The sequence below is a fragment of the Silurus aristotelis genome (genome assembly GCF_946808225.1).
Source record: "Silurus aristotelis genome assembly, chromosome: 26".
Taxonomy (NCBI): Eukaryota; Metazoa; Chordata; class Actinopteri; order Siluriformes; family Siluridae; genus Silurus; species Silurus aristotelis.
In genome coordinates this window covers 13,139,163-13,159,242 of record NC_139599.1, presented here as the reverse complement: position 1 = coordinate 13,159,242, position 20,080 = coordinate 13,139,163, and the positions used below count along the sequence as shown (strand labels likewise).

At 38.1% G+C, this 20,080-nt stretch overlaps 1 protein-coding gene across 2 annotated transcripts in view; it reads left to right on the top strand.

Annotated features, from left to right (window-relative positions):
* The first annotated feature begins 5,644 nt into the window (after window positions 1–5,644).
* Window positions 5,645–20,080, top strand: part of dab2ipb (DAB2 interacting protein b) — a 164,618-nt gene continuing 150,182 nt past the window's right edge. For both annotated transcript variants that reach the window (XM_083531724.1, XM_083531719.1), the window contains exons 1-2: window positions 5,645–5,753; window positions 16,135–16,256. In XM_083531724.1, the coding sequence (XP_083387850.1) occupies window positions 5,714–5,753; window positions 16,135–16,256 (162 nt within the window). In that variant the 5' untranslated portion in view covers window positions 5,645–5,713. The remainder of the gene's footprint in view (window positions 5,754–16,134; window positions 16,257–20,080) is intronic.

Below are 20,080 nucleotides of genomic sequence, written 5' to 3'. Positions count from 1 at the left end.
CCTTGTCTTGCTTTCTATTTCCAGATGTCACACCAAGTACTTTTCTAGCTGCCTCCCTCATCACTCCTGCAGTAGTTGCCCAATCATCCGGCACCTCTTCACCACCACCAAGCCCCTGTCTGACCTCTTCCCTGAACCTCACACTACACTCTTCCTCCTTCAGTTTCCACCATCTTATTCTTGTTTCAAACCTTACTTTCCTCCTCTTCTTCTTCGCCTCCAAAACCATCCTACAGACCACCATCCGATGCTGTCTAGCTACACTGTCCCCCGCCAACACCTTACAGTCTCCAATCTCCTTCAGGTTGCATCTCCTACACAGAAGATAATCCACCTGTGTGCACCTTCCTCCACTCCTAAACGTCACCCTATGATCCTCCTTCTTCTTAAAATACGTGTTCACCACTGCCATTTCCATTCTTTTAGCAAAATCTACCACCATCTGCCCTTCCACATTCCTCTCCTTAAAACCATACCTACCCATCACCTCCTCATCACCTCTGTTCCCTTCACCTACATGCCCATTAAAGTCTGCCCCAATCACCAATCGTTCTTTCCTAGGTACACCATCGACCACTTCATCTAATTCACTCCAGAATCTTTCTTTCTCCTCCATCTCACAGCCAACTTGTGGAGCATAGGCACTGATGACATTTATCATCATCCCTTCAACTTCCACCTTCACGATCATCACCCTATCAGAAACTCTCTTCACCTCCACTACACTCTTACTGTACGCTTCCTTCAGAATCACCCCTACACCATTTCTCTTTCCATCCACACCATGATAAAACAGTTTAAACCCACCTCCAATGTTCCTGGCCTTACTCCCTTTCCACTTGGTCTCCTGAACACACAACACATCTACCTTTCTCCTCTCCATCATATCAGCTATCTCTCTCCCTTTACCCGTCATAGTACCAACATTTAAAGTACCAACCCGAACCTCTACTCTCCTACACTGCTCCTTTTCCTGCCGTCTCTGTAGACGCCTTCCTCCTCTCCTTCTCCTCCTTCGGCCAACAGTAGCCCAATTTCCACCGGTACCCTGTCGGCTAACGATACCTGTGGCGGTCGTTGTTAACCCGGGCCTCGACCGATCCGGTATGAAATTCTCATTTGTGATCCGCATATTTGATTTGGCACATGTTTTACGCTGGATGCCCTTCCTAACGCAACCCTCCCCATTTACCCGGGCTTGGGACCGGCACTAAGAGTACACTGGCTTGTGCCCCCCTAATGGCTGGGTTAAAAATGTATGATATACTACTGTGGGGAAAATAAATTAATTAATAAACAGTCAGTAACAACCACCACCATTACCAACCATTATCATCAAGCAACAAGAACAAGAATTTACCTCCAACACACAACATCCGACAATAATAACCTACAATAATTAATCAATACACCATGTGCAAAAGTGCTGTTGTGAGTCTTTGTATGCCTGTAATTTGGTCAAAGGCAAAGGACTATAGGTAATTACACTCAGTACACATTCAGTCCAAGTGCGATATTGCTTTCAAACCAAAAATATATATAGTCACTGACATTTCAGAACCAATATGGCCAAATATTGGCTTACTTTTTGCTCTTTGTCTGCAAAAATAGTTCCCAAAAAAGCATCAAAGCATTGTGTGTTGCTATGGCAACTCACAGACTAACTGGCAGTGTATAGTTAGTGTCTTAGCTACATTTATGGCATTTGGCAGACAACTTTATACAAAATTACTATTATCTCATTTATACACCTGAGCAGCTGAAGGTGCTTGTTCAGGTGGCAGTACCAGCAATGGCAGCTTGGTGGTGCTAGAATCTAAACTCCTGACCTTCCAATCAAAAGTCGAACTTTTCATCCAGTGAGCTACAGTTTGACTAAGACAAAATCCCACATTTTAACCACTAAGCACGAACTAACAATTGTATAACATCAAAAATAACAACAAACATCACCCCTATCAACATCCAACAAAAAACAACACACTAATAACAAGAAAATAATGTATTATTTTTTACAGTTTATAATCTATTACAAGTTTAACCCCTGTTGGGAATTTACTGCGGCTCAAATTCCTTTCTATCCTACATTTATTAGCTTGAATCCTGATACAATATGTATGTTGGTTAGTCATGAAACCAAATTAAACATGCTTTAAAGTAATTATAGCATTTTAAATTATGTAAATCATCAGGATACCAAATGGAACTTTTGCTATTTTTCCACACGGATGGTTTTAATTGGCGGATGTGTGCATAAATAAATCAAATCGTGTTAATAAAATTAGTGCCGTTAAAATGAATTTGCGTTCATTTTGACAGCCATATGCAATGCTATATATATACACTATATTTCCAAAAGTATTGGGTCACCTGACTTTTCCTGCTATATGTGGTTCTCTTACAAACTGTTACCACAAAGCTTAGGGCACTCAACTAGCGCTATAATAGAATTTTGCATTCACTTGAACTTGGAAACCCAAACCTGTTCCAGCACGGTGATGCCCCTGTACACAAAGTGAGCTCCTTGAAGATCTGGTTTACATGCTTTGGAGAGGAAGATCTTAAGTGACCTGCTATAGAGCTCTTATCTCATCCCTACTGAACACCTTTAGGATGAATTAGAACTCTAACTGCACCCCAGGTCTCCATTACCTTCATCAGTACCTGCTTTTCGTTACACCCTTGTGGCTGATTAACACAAATATCCATAAGCACACTCACAAAATCTAGTGGAAATATCTTTCCAGAAGAGTGGAGGGAATTACAATAGCAAATTGGGATTAACGTGGAATGCAATAATAAAAAATCACATACCACACATGAAAAGGACCATATATATATTTATGTATATAATATTTATTCATTTTCAAGTGTTATTAACTCGAGTTTATAAAGGCTAGATTAAATTACACATTTAGAAATCTAATTGCACATTAAATGAAAAAGCTCGATGGTGTAAGAAGTGCCGAGCGAGCAAACCCAGATTAAAATAGAGAAAAAAGCACATATAGAAATCTGTGTGGAACTGATATAAGTGCTGTCAAACATGACAGAAATGAACGGACTGTTCTTCATGTTTACAAATAATTGCCTTTTATTGCCTCCATGATTCCTTCGAATCGTTTATTTATAGAGAAATGGTCAGTCATGCAGAACAATCACTTCATTGCACATTCTCTAAACTGATGTTGCACAAACAAAACAAAAAATCAATGGTATATTCTTTGAAATATTCCTGCTTTAATCATTCAGAGGCATCTAGTTTAAAATGGTTCAACACATGCTGCACCTTAGAAGTCTTAACTGTGGTGGATTTGGGCTGGAACTGAATGTTTATTCCATGATAGATCTCCAGGTACAAGGTTAGTGATCAGATAATGAACCTAGTTAAAAATTAAGCCCCTGGAAAAACCTACGAACATGGAAGAACCCTAGGGGTGTGATGATATACTAGTAGGATGGTATATGGTAGTCTTTATATGTACTTTCAACTTCTAATGTTATTTCTAGCTGTGTATGATGGTAAATTAGCCAACTTGTATTTTTCTGGTTGTACTAGAGGAATGAACATTCATTCATTCATTCATTCATTCATTTTCTCCCGCTAAGCCGTAATTCGGGTCGCGGGGGCAGCAGTCTAAGCAGGCCCCCGCCTTCGACTGCTGCCCAATCCTCACAGCACCGTCCCTTACGGTCCCTCCTGCAGGTGGTGAGCCCACGGGAAGGCGGCCCCACGTCACTCCGACGTCACGGACCTTGATATTTCCCTCGTAAGGGACCCCCGGAGCATAGAGGGTTAAGGGCCTTGCTCAAGGGCCCAAGAGTGGCAGCTTGGCGATACCGGGGCTCGAACCCCAGACCTTCCGATCGGCAACCCATGCTCTTCCAAAAGATATTCCCTCCATTTGAGATGTTTTGTGAGATGTTTTGGAATGATTTGCATCAGTCTTTTATTGAAAACATTCGTTGACCGTCGATGTCCCACTGAAGGGGGAGGTGTCATCCTTGAAAAGATAATTATATTACAATTTCACTGTAGAATAATTATTTTTCCTTCAGCAGGTTTTAAAAAAGTAAAAAAAAATTTTTTTTTTATATGGCATCAATTATCAAAGGCTAATCCGATATGATTAATGTAGCAAATTTTATGATGCATTTCCCAAAAAAATGTGAGCAGACATCAAAAACAGAACATAATAAACCTAAAACTGGGACAAACCAGACCCCCTAAGGAGCTAGACCTAGAAAACTGAGACCGACCTAGAATTCTAGTACAAGAGAACAATTCCCCACCCAAATAAAATAAAAAATAAAAATGACAAAAAAACAAAACACACACAAAAAAAAAAAAAAACCCAAGCCAAAGTTTCAATAAAGTTTTATGGACTAAAGTTTAACATCAGTCAACAGAGCAATGCATATATAAAGAGCTTTGGATGCATAGGCAATGCATTTATGTTAATGCTTCCAATGGTGTTTAAAGAATTTGAGGATTACTACTAAAGTTTAACAGTTGATGACATATCAAAATCTCTGACACAGAAAATATAAGCACAAGTTTTGTCGATCAAATTTTGCCAGTATGCCACATCATAGTTTTGGCAAAACCAGATATTCTAAACAAGCAAGAAACCTTTACCCTTAACCTTAGCGTATTATTCGGATTATTTTTTTTCATATGAATAATTATTTCGTTTAACTGTCAGATGTTCATTGTATTCATTGTAAACAAAATATTCAGCTGCCAGAGAAAATGGACTACCAATGAAATCCTTCCTTCAGCAGTTCTAAAAAATGCCATAACTCGAAGACTTTCCAGTGGTGGAAAACGTATTGACTGCCTTATTGATTTTAACAATTGTTAAATAAACATCCGTATACAGAAAGCGTGAAAGCACAATTAAATCCATTATGTATTAAGATTTGATTACGTATTTACGCTTCCCCCATAAGTACATTCACCATGTAAATTAGCTATACAATAAATATAAACCTGTGATTTAATTACAGTCATTAGATTTGTCTTGTACATTTAATTGGTATGTTAGATGCACTATTTAATGGTTGTGTTGATGAATTTACATTGTATGAAAGTGCAATATCTGTTATAGTTTGTATATTTATACAGTATAAAATTTGAATGTATACCCATTTGGGCCCAAAAGGACAGGCATTGATTCAGGTGAGTCAATGACAAGTAAGACACCATGCACGTGTATTTGCAATTACTCTGTCTCTTCTTGTTGTTCTTGTTCTTCTTCTGCTTCTTCCCTTCATCATCATCTTCTCCTCCCTTCTTTTAATATGTACTTTTTAATTCATGTCCTCTCTTAGTGCCACTCACCATGCCCTTGACATGTGACATCAAGTGCTTATGTGTATTTGCATGTATGCTGGCAGTGATTTGGAGGACATGAGAGAGTGGAGAGAGAGAGAGAGAGAGAGAGAGAGAGAGAGAGAGAGAGAGAGAGAGAGATGTGTGTGAGTAAGCTTAGCTGAAATCACCACCGTGATAAAGTGTATTTCAGTCGCCTGCCAATAGCCCTGAGGCACTGTGCACAAACGCACTTCTCATCAAAGCCTCTCTCTCTCTCTCTCTCTCTCTCTCTCTCTCTCTCTCTCTCTCTGACTCTTTCTCTCTCAGTTACGGCACACTTCAACATATGCTGCTCAACCACTGAAGGAGTAAACAGTGTAAACAGTGAGACTGGCGATGGATAGACAAGGAAGCATGTCCTCTGAGTCACTAGCAGGTAAAAAACAGAGACTTTTTTCCTTCATAATTATTCATTTATTGCACTGTTTGCTTTGTGTTGTGTGTTTCTGGAATATACACCAATTTTATAGCTGAACGCTCTCAACAGCAGTCATACAGTCCATGTTGTGTTCACAAAGATTTTCATTGTAGTTATTTAAAAATGTCTATTTTGTCATTAATAGAAAGTATGAAACGCCTAATAAAACATTCAAATCACTGATTTGACCTGAACTGTGCTCCGGACTCATGACTCAAGCTACAAATGACTCATTTGGATGGATGCTCGGTATAAATTTTTCTCTTTGACTAAGTTTTATTTTATACATACAGAAGAGGGTCAGACGTTTCAAACTTTGAACAGAATTTTAAATAGATTTTGCACTCTGGGTGTGTGAAATTGGGTTTAGATTTTTTGATTGCTAAAATGCCTGGGACTGGGATTTAATTTTAGGGCCATTAAGCTTGAAAGTAATTGTGTGTGTGTGTGTGTGTGTGTGTGTGTGTGTGTGTGTGTGTGTGTGTGTGTGTGTGTGTGTGTGTGTGTGTGGGTCTCCACTATATTCATGAGCATGCAAAGGTCCAGTTTATGGCCTGTGCACTGGGCAGGAATGTGCCTTCGAGATCATTCTTGAAATACAGTAGGCAAAATGAACATATGCAAAATGAACAGCTGTGGAGAGAGAGAGAGAGAGAGAGAGAGAGAGAGAGAGAGAGAGAGAGAGAGAGAGAGAGCAAGAGCAAGAGAGAGAGAGAGAGAGAGAGACAAAATAGTCCATGCCCTGCAATTTGATGACCTAATTACTGTATACCGTGTACACTGAGTGTAGAATATTCCATCCGCAACAACTTTCTTGGCTTCTTATAAGCAGTTTCGACTCATGAGATTCATGAAAGTAGAATAAACCGAGTGTTTATTTGCTAGTTAATCATAATACAACGTGCCATAACAAGTCATATTGGGTTTGTTTAATTTTCTTGAGGCCATTCACTAGAATAGTATGTGTAATACAGATCTGGCAGCAAGCAGGATTATTTATTGTGGGTTTTCCTTGAAATGTATCAGAATTCATGCAGCGTCAGTGATCTGAACATTAAAAATGGGGCTTTTTTATTAAATTTTTTAAGTCAGAACCACTTTTGTTATATTTAATGCTCTTCATAATATGGTGGTTGTCAAATAAAGCTTTGATTTGACGAGGATCTCTGGTGTCTGTTTTGCCTCAGGGTGTGTAAAGGGAAGAAAAAGTTTCTGGAGAAGATGGCATCTCTATATAGCGCCTTTGCAGAACATGTGAAATGTGTGTGAATTTTTCAATAGATAAACAACTGTACTGTATATAACATTAAAATAGGACTTCCTGGAAATGTTGCCACAAAGATAAAGGCAAACTATTATATAGAATGTGTTTGTATGTTGTAGTTTTACAATTTCCATGCACTGGAATTAAAAAAAGGGAGCTTCATGAAGATGATTTGTTGCATGATTTGCAGAAATTTGCAGTGTAAGAATTTAAGTGGTCTGAACAGAACCCACTAAACACCAACAAATTAAGAATGCTTTAAAATTACTTTTTTTATGATTAATGATTGATTCATCTCATTTTAAGTTTTGAGGGGGTTTTTAAGGTGGTCATAATGTTATGCCTGGTCAGTGTATATACTCTTACACACCTGGTTGTAAGATGCATAGTTCTCATTAAGTTATATTAAACAACACTCTTTTGGGAAGATGTTCCACTAGATTTTAGAGCTAGTAAAGGATAAAATAAAGTCAGTTACTGATTAATGAGGTTTAGGGTATTCCAGTGTTCCGAATCATCCCAAAGGTTTTCAGTAGGTAAGATCTTCTATTCCAATTCATGTAAGCCATATATTCATGGAGCTGTCTTTGTGCATAGGGGTATGCTGGAAGAGGTTTGGGTCTCCAAGTTTAAGTATAGGGGAAAGTTTTATGTTAGCAAATCCAATGACATCCTGTCATTGGATGTGCTCCTTCAACATAGTTCAGTTTTTTCTATATAGTAAAACTCACTAAAGAAATTAGTACAAAGCCATAATGCACATCATCTTCATAAACCTGAATTGGGAAACTATTTATAAGTTGATACAATCTCAAATTTATTCATGACCTGACAAAGAATCAGTGCCTTCACACGTTGGGTCTCTGTTGGAATTTAATCCCTCAGCGATTTGGTTAATATGAGTGATGGGGGTTTGGGGTAATATAAATGCTGATTCTTTTAAAAGTAAGTGAGAATTGAAAGGAGAGGAAATAGAGCGAATCAATATGTATTGTTGTATGCAAGATTTAGAAGTAAAACCACTGTCAAATAATGTATCATGTAATATATTATTGTTGAAAGTGGCAGAAAATTTTAAATCCTTCATGCTTAGATGTTGGATGTTGTTTCTAAGTGGTGATATCAGGTGGTGACTTGAAAATATCTCAACAACCCACAACATGCAGTGATGAAACCTAAAGGCAAACAGGCAAGGACTGGCAATGATTGGAACACCTGGTATTTTTCAATCTTCAACTGTCCAGTTTGGGTGAGCCTGTGCTCATGTTGCCTCAGATTCTTCTTCTTGGTTGAAAGACCTGGAACCTCCTGCTATTGTAGTCCTTCTGCCTCAAGGCTTTGACATGTTATGCATTCTGTGATGCTGAGTTACCTTCTTGTGAACCAGTCTCTCCATTTTCTATTGAACTCTCTCATTAACATGGCGTTTCTACCCACTGAATTGGTGCTCACTGAATGTTTTTAGTTTTTTGCACCAATCCGCATTCAGCATGCCACATGTTGACTGGATAACGTCATCTCAGAATAAATCAACTTAAACCAGCAAGATCTACATAAAAAAGAAGACAGGCTTATATTGATATTATGCTGCTTCATTTTTATCTGGCATCAGCTGTGATAGCACTCAACCATATGGCGTTGTTTTAATCATCGCCATCATTTCTGATTTTTTTTTTTTTTTTTATGAGCAGCTTTTCAAACAGAGACCCTTCCGTGAAGTCAAAAAAGTTTTTTTCCCTTTGCAAACTAGCAGCCCACGTCCAATTAAAACCAACCTCCTTCTCTGCACATTCGATGCCTCATGAGCTGTGCATGAGCTGCTAATTATGAGTTGAAACTAATTATACAATAAGAATTTTTGAAACGAAGCCTTCATGTGAAGATGGTGATGGGAGTAGACGGAAAAACAAATGTTCCTCGGTGCGGTTTTCAGTGTTTGTTATGGTGCTGATAAGCTTCTTTTTTTTCCTGTGGCATAAAGCGATCTGCTCTCTGACCACAAAAGCTTGTAAACGGACCACACAGATTAAGCACAACTGGCTGGAGAATAGACATTACCTTTATCAAGAGAGCTTTGTCAACATCACCACAGCTGTTTAATGAATTGTAAAATCGGAAAAAAGAGCTCCACGGAACAATGTGGATGTTTTCTAAACAAGATACACACTCTTTTCATGGCATTGTACATTCTAAAACAATTGTATAAAGACTTATAGCACATGAGCAGCTCAATTTCGCTGCTCATGGCAACAATCGGTGGTAAACACAGCCATTTATTTTATTTTATTTATTTTTATTTTAATCTTGTCTTATTGCCGTGCCTCATATCCGCTGTTCGTTCCGGCTACACCAATGAAAACAAGCTGAAGATTGAAACGTCTTTTCTTTTTTTTTTCCACTAAACTACAATTTGCATTTGTAGTGAAAGGAAATTTATTTTATACACGAACCTTGTTGTTTACTCTTCTAGTAACTATTTACGACCTTGGGGAAATTGTGCAATAAATCCATGGAGCCACAGCAACGCAAGCACAGGGCTGCTTTTATGGATTTGCTAAAATTAGGTCTGGCTGTCAATAAATTCACTAACCTTCTTTATTTAATGCACATTTTAAAACAATTAAGACAGACTTATAATCTTGAGCTTTATTTTTTTTCCCCTGATAAACATAGCAACTCATTAAGTCTACACAATATAGACATTAGTTTGTGGACACCTAACCATAGTCTCCACTCTTCTGGGAAGATGTTCCACTAGATTTTGGAGTGTGCTTTGTAAAGAGTTGTGCTCATTCAGCCACAAGGGTGTCAGTAAAGTCAGGTACTGATGTAGGTGATTTGAGGAAGCCTGGGGTGCAATCAGGGTTCCAAATTATTCCAAAGGTGTTTAATATGAATGAGGTCAGAGTTCTATAGCAGGGCACTCAAGATCTTCCACTTGATATCTTCATGGAGACGGCTTTGTGCATAGGGACATTGTCATGCTGGAACATGTTTGGGTCTCCTAGTGAAGTGAAGGGAAATTTTAATTTGAATGAATCCAGATACACCGTATACATCTGTGTGCCTCTGTTTGGGGTAGACCCAAAGTTCCCATTAGGGAACATCCGTAATCATGATCCGCATGTTCGATTTGTCACATGTTTTTACACTGGATGCCCTTCCTAACGCAACCCTCCACATTTATCCGGGCCTGGGACTGGTGCTTGGGAGTGCACTGGCTTGTGCAACCCTAATGGCTGGGGTTGGTTCCCTGCCCGGGAATCAAACCCGGGCCGCAGCGGTGAGAGCGCCGCATCCTAACCACAAGACCACCAGGAAACCCCATTTAGTGTATTTGTTAACCCTGAAAAAAAGTAACTGAATATCTTTTAAATTATACCTGGAAACGAAAATAGCAATAATTATTTGTATTTTTTAATTTTTTTTAAGCTTTTCTGGAAATTATTTTCTCTTTCAGTATAGTTCAGAAAAGTGCCTCTTGTGCTTTATTCCAGCGCTTAATAGAGTTATTTAAGTCACGTGACATCAATGATTTAAATCTGGTGCAGTTTTTTCGATTCATGAGTCAAAAAAAAGATCTGTGTTTTGGTCTTTCTACAGCAAGCAGAGCACAAAACTGACCCCTCAGTCATTTAGTCGAAAAAGGTGACTTTTAGTGGTGAATAATTTGACTCAGTTGAAACTCCTATCTCTACATCATACATCAAAGCCCGATCAATACAACCAAGGCTGAAAAGAAGAACAAAAAAACTCCAAAACAACTGTACTAAAAAAAATCAATACTGGTCTTTTTTTTGCAGCTGATATTAAATTCAACCCAGACTCTGTTGATAAATGTAGGAAGTTTCAATACTTAGATAAAGGGATAAGACAAGAGGTCTATTCAAGCAATTCTAAAATGTATGCAATTTTTTTTTACTAAATAATGTCGATATACATTCATTCATTTTCTCTTTTCTCCCGCTTATCCGTAATTCGGGTCGCAGGCCCCCGCCTTCGACTGCTGCCCAATCCTCACAGCACCGTCCCTTACGGTCCCTCCTGCAGGTGGTGAGCCCACGGGAAGGCGGCCCCACGTCACTCCGACCTTGATAATTCCCTCGTAAGGGACCCCCGGAGCATAGAGGGTTAAGGGCCTTGCTCAAGAGTGGCAGCTTGGCGATACCGGGGCTTGAACCCCAGACCTACCGATCGGCAACCCAGCGCCTTAACCGCTGGAGCCACCTCTCCCCCCTAATGTCGATATAATTAAATTGTATTTTATTTTATATAAATTACTCAAAAAAAAAAAAGCAAAAACACTGACCCCACAATTCCACTTACACTCCCGAATTAAACTTAATCTTGAACCTGAACTAGGAGACCCAAACCTGTTCCAGCGTGACAATGCTCTTGTGCATAAAGTTAGCTCAATGAAGATATGGTGTTGAAGTATGGAATTGTAGCCACATTTGTTTAGTATTCCTATGGACTGGAATAACACTATAAGCTTTAAACAACCCCAAACCATTAAAACTCCCAACTCCATGTTTGACTGTAGGTGTGAGGGAGTCAGCTAACATCTTATATACTGTTCACCACACGTTACTATAGAAACAATAACATATTAGAACAAACACATGAATTTAACCACATCATTAGCAATGTGAAGTTAAAGAAAATGAAATTCTGACCTTTCGACCAATCCGATTCGAGAATTCAACAGCAGTGAGGTATGAGCTGATGCTAAAGGTTTACAGTTGTTTCTTTGCATGGCTTATACCAAGAATTCTATTATCCTTTTTCAGACCTGTATGCAAAATGGAAAAAAACCCATCATGGTCGCCAAGGTGCCGAGATATTTACAGTGTGTTTTTCTGCATGTGTGAGCGTATATGAGACAGATTGAGTAAACACAATTTGACTATGTTGGGAGGCATCGCTTGCGAGTGGTTCATGTATGTGTGTCTGTAGGAGGCGAATGAAAAATGGAAAATGTAATCTACGAGACATATTATTTCTCTGCTCTGTAATAGGCCCTGCCAAGCAGGAAGGTCACATGACTTCTGAGCTTGACAGACGTTTTTTAAATGAGCTTTGAGTTCTAATTTGCTTCTTCGTTCTCACTCTCTTTTCACAATCCCAACACTACTCTCCTCATTTTACTCTCATTTCTCGTCAATGGTTTGGACACAACTGTCCACTCAGTTCTGTTATCTTGTCTGGTGAAACAACATCTGAAATCTTGCTGAGCCTTCACTTTTGTTTCGCTTCACAGGTTCAATCTGGCCTCTGTTCTAATAGCAAATGTTTGTGCATCTGGCCATCAGTGATGAGAATATATATGCATCAGACAACAAAAAGCTATTTTCTATGTAGTTGTTAAGTTTTTTTTTATTTGTTGTATCAGAAAAAATGCATAAAAGGTCATCTTAGCAATTAAACAATGTTTTGAATAAACTGTAAAATCCTTCCAATTAATGTAGTTATTTCTATTAAGATTACAATAAACCTAATAAAAGATTATTACACGTATTTCAAGCTATTTGTACTCATTTCAAGCTTCATATTTTCTTTTCCTTTTTGTCAGATAGCTCATTTTAATTTAAAGCATTTGATCAAGAAAAAGTTTGCTGATCTCCAGTTGAATTATTAATACTTGATTTATAATAATCTTATAAGAAATAAGAAATCTTATAAGATTGGTTGATTATATTCCAGATACCTTCACCTGTTGACTATTGTTATATATACAGTGAGGAAAATAAGTATTTGAACACCCTGCTATTTTGCAAGTTCTCCCACTTAGAAATCATGAAGGGGTCTGAAATTGTCATCGTAGGTGCATGTCCACTGTGAGAGACATAATCTAAAAAAAAAATATAGAAATCACAATATATGATTTTTAAACTATTTATTTGTATGATACAGCTGCAAATAAGTATTTGAACACCTGTCTATCAGCTAGAATTCTGACCGTCAAAGACCTGTTAGTTTGCCTTTAAAATGTCCACCTCCACTACATTTATTATCCTAAATTAGATGCACCTGTTTGAGGTCGTTAGCTGCATAAAGACACCTGTCCACCCCATACAATCAGTAAGAATCCAACTACTAACATGGCCAAGACCAAAGAGCTGTCCAAAGACACTAGAGAAAAAATTGTAAACCTCCACAAGGCTGGAAAGGGCTACGGGGAAATTGCCAAGCAGCTTGGTGAAAAAAGGTCCACTGTTGGAGCAATCATTAGAAAATGGAAGAAGCTGTCAATCGCCCTCGGACTGGGGCTCCATGCAAGGTCTCACCTCGTGGGGTCTCAATGATCCTAAGGAAGGTGAGAAATCAGCCCAGAACTACACGTGAGGAGCTGGTCAATGACCTGAAAAGAGCTGGGACCACCGTTTTCAAGGTTACTGTTGGTAATACACTAAGACGTCATGGTTTGAAATCATGCATGGCACGGAAGGTTCCCCTGCTTAAACTAGCACATGTCCAGGCACGTCTTAAGTTTGCCAATGACCATTTGGATGATCCAGAGGAGTCATGGGAGAAAGTCATGTGGTCAGATGAGACCAAAATAGAACTTTTGGGTCATAATTCCACTAAACGTATTTGGAGGAAGAAGATTGATGAGTACCATCCCAAGAACACCATCCCTACTGTGAAGCATGGGGGTGGTGGCATCATGCTTTGGGGGTGTTTTTCTGCACATGGGACAGGGCGACTGCACTGTATTAAGGAGAGGATGACCGGGGCCATGTATTGCGAGATTTTGGGTAACAACCTCCTTACCTCAGTTAGAGCATTGAAGATGGGACGAGGCTGGGTCTTCCAACATGACAATGACCCGAAGCACACAGCCAGGATAACCAAGGAGTGGCTCTGTAAGAAGCATATCAAGGTTCTGGTGTGGCCTAGCCAGTCTCCAGACCTAAACCCAATAGAGAATCTTTGGAGGGAGCTCAAACTCCGTGTTTCTCAGTGACAGGCCAGAAACCTGACTGATCTAGAGAAGATCTGTGTGAAGGAGTGGGCCAAAATCCCTCCTGCAGTGTGTGCAAACCTGGTGAAAAACAACAGGAAACATTTGACCTCTGTAATTGCAAACAAAAACTACTGTACCAAATATTAACGTTGACTTTCTCAGGTGTTCAAATACTTATTTGCAGGTGTGTCATACAAATAAATAGTTAAAAAAATCATACATTGTCATTTCTGGATTTTTTTTTAGATTATGTCTCTCACAGTGGACATGCACCTACGATTACAATTTTAGACCTCTTCATGATTTCTAAGTGGGAGAACTTGCAAAATAGCAGGGTGTTCAAATACTTATTTTCCTCACTGTATATATTGTTGACCTGTTGACAAGTTGACTATTTTCTTTTGCAGGTTAAAATAACTTTCTAGTTTAAAAAATAGTTTATTCTTTTTTATAAGTTTTTGATTATGTGTTATGTGCTAGCACACATTTTAATTTAAACCTAATCCTGGCCTATATTTAGTCTTGACAAAGTATATGAAAATTGAAAGTGAGAGAAACTTGGATGAAATCTCTTCATACTGTTGAGCTGTAAAGAGTTGTAGACATTAAAAGACCCTTAAACCCAAAGTGCAATGCTTTACATTCACTAATCTGAATATGACAAGAAATGTCATGTGCTACTTATTAATAACAGACTCCGCCTCTTTTGGTCAGATTCTTGTCTTCTGATTAGTTGATTCCTGTCAACCACTTGGTTATGATAATTAAAAAATTAAAGTACAGATATTAGACAGGATTTTAGAGCCTTAGAAAGCAGAGCAAAAGCAAAGGGCAAAAAGAAATAACCAAATAGGGACTGCAACATGTGGATATGAAATCTAATGTATGAAATCTAAATACCAGTGTGTGCAAATATTGGTAATAAGTTGGCACCATGTCAAGTCAAGTTTATTTCTATAGCGCTTTTCACAACAGACATTGTCTCAAAGTAGCTTAACAGAAATTAACAGTTAAGGTGGATGGTCTGTATTTATCCCTGATGTGCAGCTGTGGTGACTGTGGCGAAGAAAACCCTCCCTTAGATGTTATGAGGAAGAAACCTTGAGAGACTCAAAAGTCGAGCCCATCCTCATTTGGGTGACATCAAGAGTGTGATCATAAATCTTTCAACAATACAGAACAGTGGAGAGTGAGAACTAACATGAGCACTGGAGTATAAGATTATAAGTAATGTTGTTTCTACAGTCTTACACAGTCAATATGGTTATTAAAACTAGGAGCTACTGAGCAACTTATAAAATAACTCAAGATTTGTCAAAATTCCACACATGAAGTAGGATCCAGCTGGCACTGGTACGTTTTAGGGTGGTACGGAAAGTTTGCAAGTTCTGCATCTATTTCTTTAAAGGTATATAATCTTCATGAGGTGGGACGTGACTGGAGCTGGCCAAACCTCAGGATTCCTCGGGATGGGGAGAGAAAGACACACCATGTACGTTTAGCTCTGAACACAGTACATTCTAATCACATATAGGAAGACAGGACCGGTGTTGTATTTCTCACACCATCTTGTGGTGTTTTGCTGCTCTCTTAACGTAGCGTGTTCAACACTATCTAAAATTAAATGAGAATTAAATGAGATTTGTAAAAAGTACCGATGCAGGTGCCACGATTCATCATGCATTCACTTTCTGTCATACTCAGCAAATTTACCCAGGCTGATTTTCTCTGGTGGTTGGTGCAATATTTGAAGTAACTGCACCACTCTTGTTGTCAGAGCTCACTGGCAATAAGCTCATTTCCATATAAATGTGTTCTGACACACTTGATTCATTTCGGGGCGCTATTCTCCACTGATTGAAAGGTTGTTTGTTTCACGAATCTTTCCCAGACTGTTCTACCTGAACTTGAGGGTAAATTGACTCATGCAGAGTTGGCAGTTAGAGGAAGACAATATCATAAATTACATAGAGGCAAACTTTTTTTTTCCAGATTTGAATAATCGTTGCCTCATAAGCATGTGAAGAAGGAGAATTGTAAAAGTTTGACCATGTGCTTTTAGCAATCTTCGATAATCCTAATTCTCTGCATTTTCTCTTTCACCTCAGAAATAAGGGGTCATCAAGACCACTGGGTCTCATGTGGACATCCACGTTTTGAGCAGCATGTCTGGAATCCCAAATTCTGTGTGGTAACTGATGGTCAAATGTTGCTCCTGGATAAGGATCAGGTATGGAAGCGCACACACTGGGAACAGCAAACCTGCTTGATAAATGGGTGATAAACCTGTTTTTGTTTTTTAATGGTTTATTTAAATCAACAGTGTGGGTGATTATGTGCAATACTCACCACAAGGCACCAAATATGCCCTGTTTAAAGGCTTACAACACATTTTTTAAGATTATTAAGTTTTTGAGCAAAATCAAATTGACATGGCAATTGTGGGAAGGGATAGCTCAGTGAATAAGATGTTGGAGTTCTGATCGGAAGGTCAAGGGTTCAAATCCCAGCACCACTAAATTTTCACTGCTGGCTTCTTGAGCAAGACCCTCAATGACTCAGCTGTATAATTGAGATAAGTGTGGGTCGCTCTGAATATGGGTGGCTGCCCAATACTGTAAATGACATACCTTGCAAATTGCGAGTGTAAAATGTTTATCTGATGATTTGTGTTCACTTTAAAAATGTTGCCAACTTATAGGTCTCGCTAGCTGCCACTACCTTTATAATTAAATATTCCGCTTGCTAGTTAGTTTTATTGAGTGTGACATGAATGGCGATACTAATTACAACTCTTACTAATGAGTTGAGGCAGGGACTTATACAGGAGTCCAGACCATTAGATGAAGCATATAAGACCATAAGCTTTACATAAAAACCTTTACCTAAAACCCACCACCTGCATCTTGCCTGCAATGATGTCATGTAAAATTTAAATATTGCCTGAAATTTATGATAAAAATCCTTTAAATACTTCTGTTCATTTTTTAAATATTTAATGTTTAAGACATGCACTCGATTGAAAGTGTTTTATACTAAATTAATTGTGAATACTACCTAGATGGGTAGGATTTGCAGGTCACAGCTAGAGGGAAACTTTAGATCCCAGCAACCGTTGTGGCTTTCAAAATATGGCCACCACAAACTCTACCTTCCAACCCCATATGTCCGTGTTTTCTGTGTGCCATGCAGAGGTATAAAGAGTATCTAAAATGTATAATTGAATAATAGTATAGATACCCTACAAAACGTACTCCATTACAAGTTAAAAGTCACCAATTCCAATATGAGTAAAAGTCTTGAGCGACAGCACTTGAGTATTTGACTCATACTGAACGTAGGCTCAAAGATGCACTAGTCCTTAACACATGTAAGTGAAAAGCAAAAAAAAACCTGTTAATTTGAACTTAAATCAACACAAAAATCTCTTCAACATGCCAAAATAAAACAAACGTCAAACAAGTAAAAAAAAACAAAAACATAGTAGTAAAGCAATCTTTCAAAAAGATCTCTTTAAATAACAAAAATGTAATTACAGCATCATGTCAAACAGTAAAAGAACCATTATTATTTAATAGATAAATACAATTAAAGTAAGTCATTTGAAGTGAAACCAAATAGTCATATTCAGAGTTGACTTTGATTGGATGCAGCTCTCAGTCTTAGAGATGGGCAATATTTTTTTTTTTATTAAACTTCAACAAAAGTTGGTTCTCAAAGTTTGTAGAATGTATTCAAGCTGTTTTTTGGACTGAAAAAAAGGCCAGCAGTTAGTAAAGTTGCTCACAGGCAGCAGATGCAGGTAGGGGAGTGTTGAGCCTCAAATATATCATCAACAGAGGTGCAAATATAATTGATAACAATCAATGTCAATTAAAACATAATGAAGTAAGAAGTAGATATACTGAATCATAGATGTAGTTGAGTAAAAAGTAAAAGTTGCTTATACTGTATCTTTGATAGTCAATAAAACTAGAAAGTAGGCAAAAAATTACTATATACAGTACACACTCCTTTGTGTCTGTTTGTTTAGTATTGTTCATACTGAGCTTTTGTTTCATGTTTGATTTCCCGGTTCTTGATTTCGCTTTTGGTTTATCGTTCTCGCTTTGCCCAGTTTGTCTTGTTTGCTGATTGCCCAAACTCTGATTTCAATTTGTCTGCGTGTTTTGTTTTTAAAAAGTTTAACTGCATTTGCATTCCGTATGCAGTAATATCGTCATTATTGCCATTGGCACTTCAGACTGCAAGCAAAAAAAATATAATTTGTTTCGACAAATTTAAATATGGAAATCCACAACTTTCCCAAAGAAATCCCCTCAGTTCTTGAAATGTATTCACTTTTTAAGACAAGCAGTGGAAGGTGGCAGAGACAAATACACCATGACACAAAGTAAAAAACGCGCACATGACACACAAATGAATTTGTCTTTCAAGCACAACTTGATGCTGTGTGATTCATAAGCAAAAAGTCAGCTAAATTTGCTGTGAATAAACATTGCCGTAAATCGTATTGTGTTGTTGCACTGCCGCTCCACAGTTTGACGCTCCCCGGTTCGATCCTGAGGACACAAGCGACGGCGAATGAGAGTGTTTACAGAACCATACAGCATGTTAGCAGAATTCAGTTTATCACCATGACACTTTAATGGCACACGCATAACCCGACTCGAACCAAATTCACACAGTTTAAGGCACTAAATCACCTAGAGACGATCAATACATAATCTAACCTCGAACAAAAAAAACCCTACAGTCTTCAGTGAGGTCAATATATCATTTCCCTTCTGCTATATCTGAACCCCAGAGGAAAGAGGTAGAAAATATACGCTAGCGCAGTGGTCCCCAAACCCCGGGCCGCGGTCCGTGGGTCAATTGGTACCGGGCCGCACAGAAAGAATACATAACATACATTATTTCCGTTTTATTTATTATCTGATTCTGAATGTTTTATTTTGGAAAATGACTGGATTCTCTCCCTCACAACTGTCTATGACTCACTCTTGATGCATGTCATGATGCCTCGGTCACATGTCTTACCTCCATCCGCTACCTTCTTAAAAGGGCTGCTCCGGCCGCTAACACATTATACATTACCGCTAAATTCCAACCCCTAAGCTAGCAAAATGAACAAAAAACAACACAGTGGATTCACGTTTATTATTATATTTAGAAATACAAGTTTTTATGGTCGTATCATTTTATTTTGTTGTATTTATCCACCACGCCTTAAAGGCGGTTCCGTGAAAATATCGTCTGACATTAAACCGGTCCGTGGTGCAAAAAAGGTTGGGGACCGCTGGACTAGAGTACAAAATATGGTGTTTATCTTAAATAAGAGAAATTTTTTAGAACGCACAGAACACACTAAGAACCCACAGACCTAGTGCTAATTTACCTCTGCAAAATTATACAAAATTAAATTGGTGCTTATTATTATTGTGTTGTGTGATTAAAAAAAAAGATATATAGTCTATTATTGTGTGCCGTTTGTTCAAAATATAACTTCAATGCAAAATATGAGTGTTTCCTTCTCATAAGGTTGCTGTTAAAACAGGCTTCTGCAAATTGTAATACTTGTCCTAGAATCATACTAATTTCCGCACACAGCTGCAGGTCCTGAAGTGATATTTTAGGTTTAGGTTTTGTAAATCACACTGTTGGTAAAAAAAATAAGAGAATTTGCTTAAATACTGCCCTTTTTTTGCACTTGAATGTTGAATAGGCTTTGATTAAAAATAAAACACATACATGTACAAAAACACATACTGTACATAAGCATACTTTTTTTTGCCTATTTGAAAGAACCATTCATTTGCAGACCCTGTGGAGAAGATAGTTTCCATCTACAAAAATAGTAAATGAAGTTTTCATTGTTGCCTTCTATAATCTAATGATCTGATATTACACAAATTTGTTGGTTTTCATCAAAAATTTTTGTGGTAGTAGTTGCATGTATAGGAATTTAAATATTCATGAATGTGATATTAATATTTGAAGAGACAAGGCTGAATGAACATTTATTCTTCTCAAATATCATGTTAGCACAATATC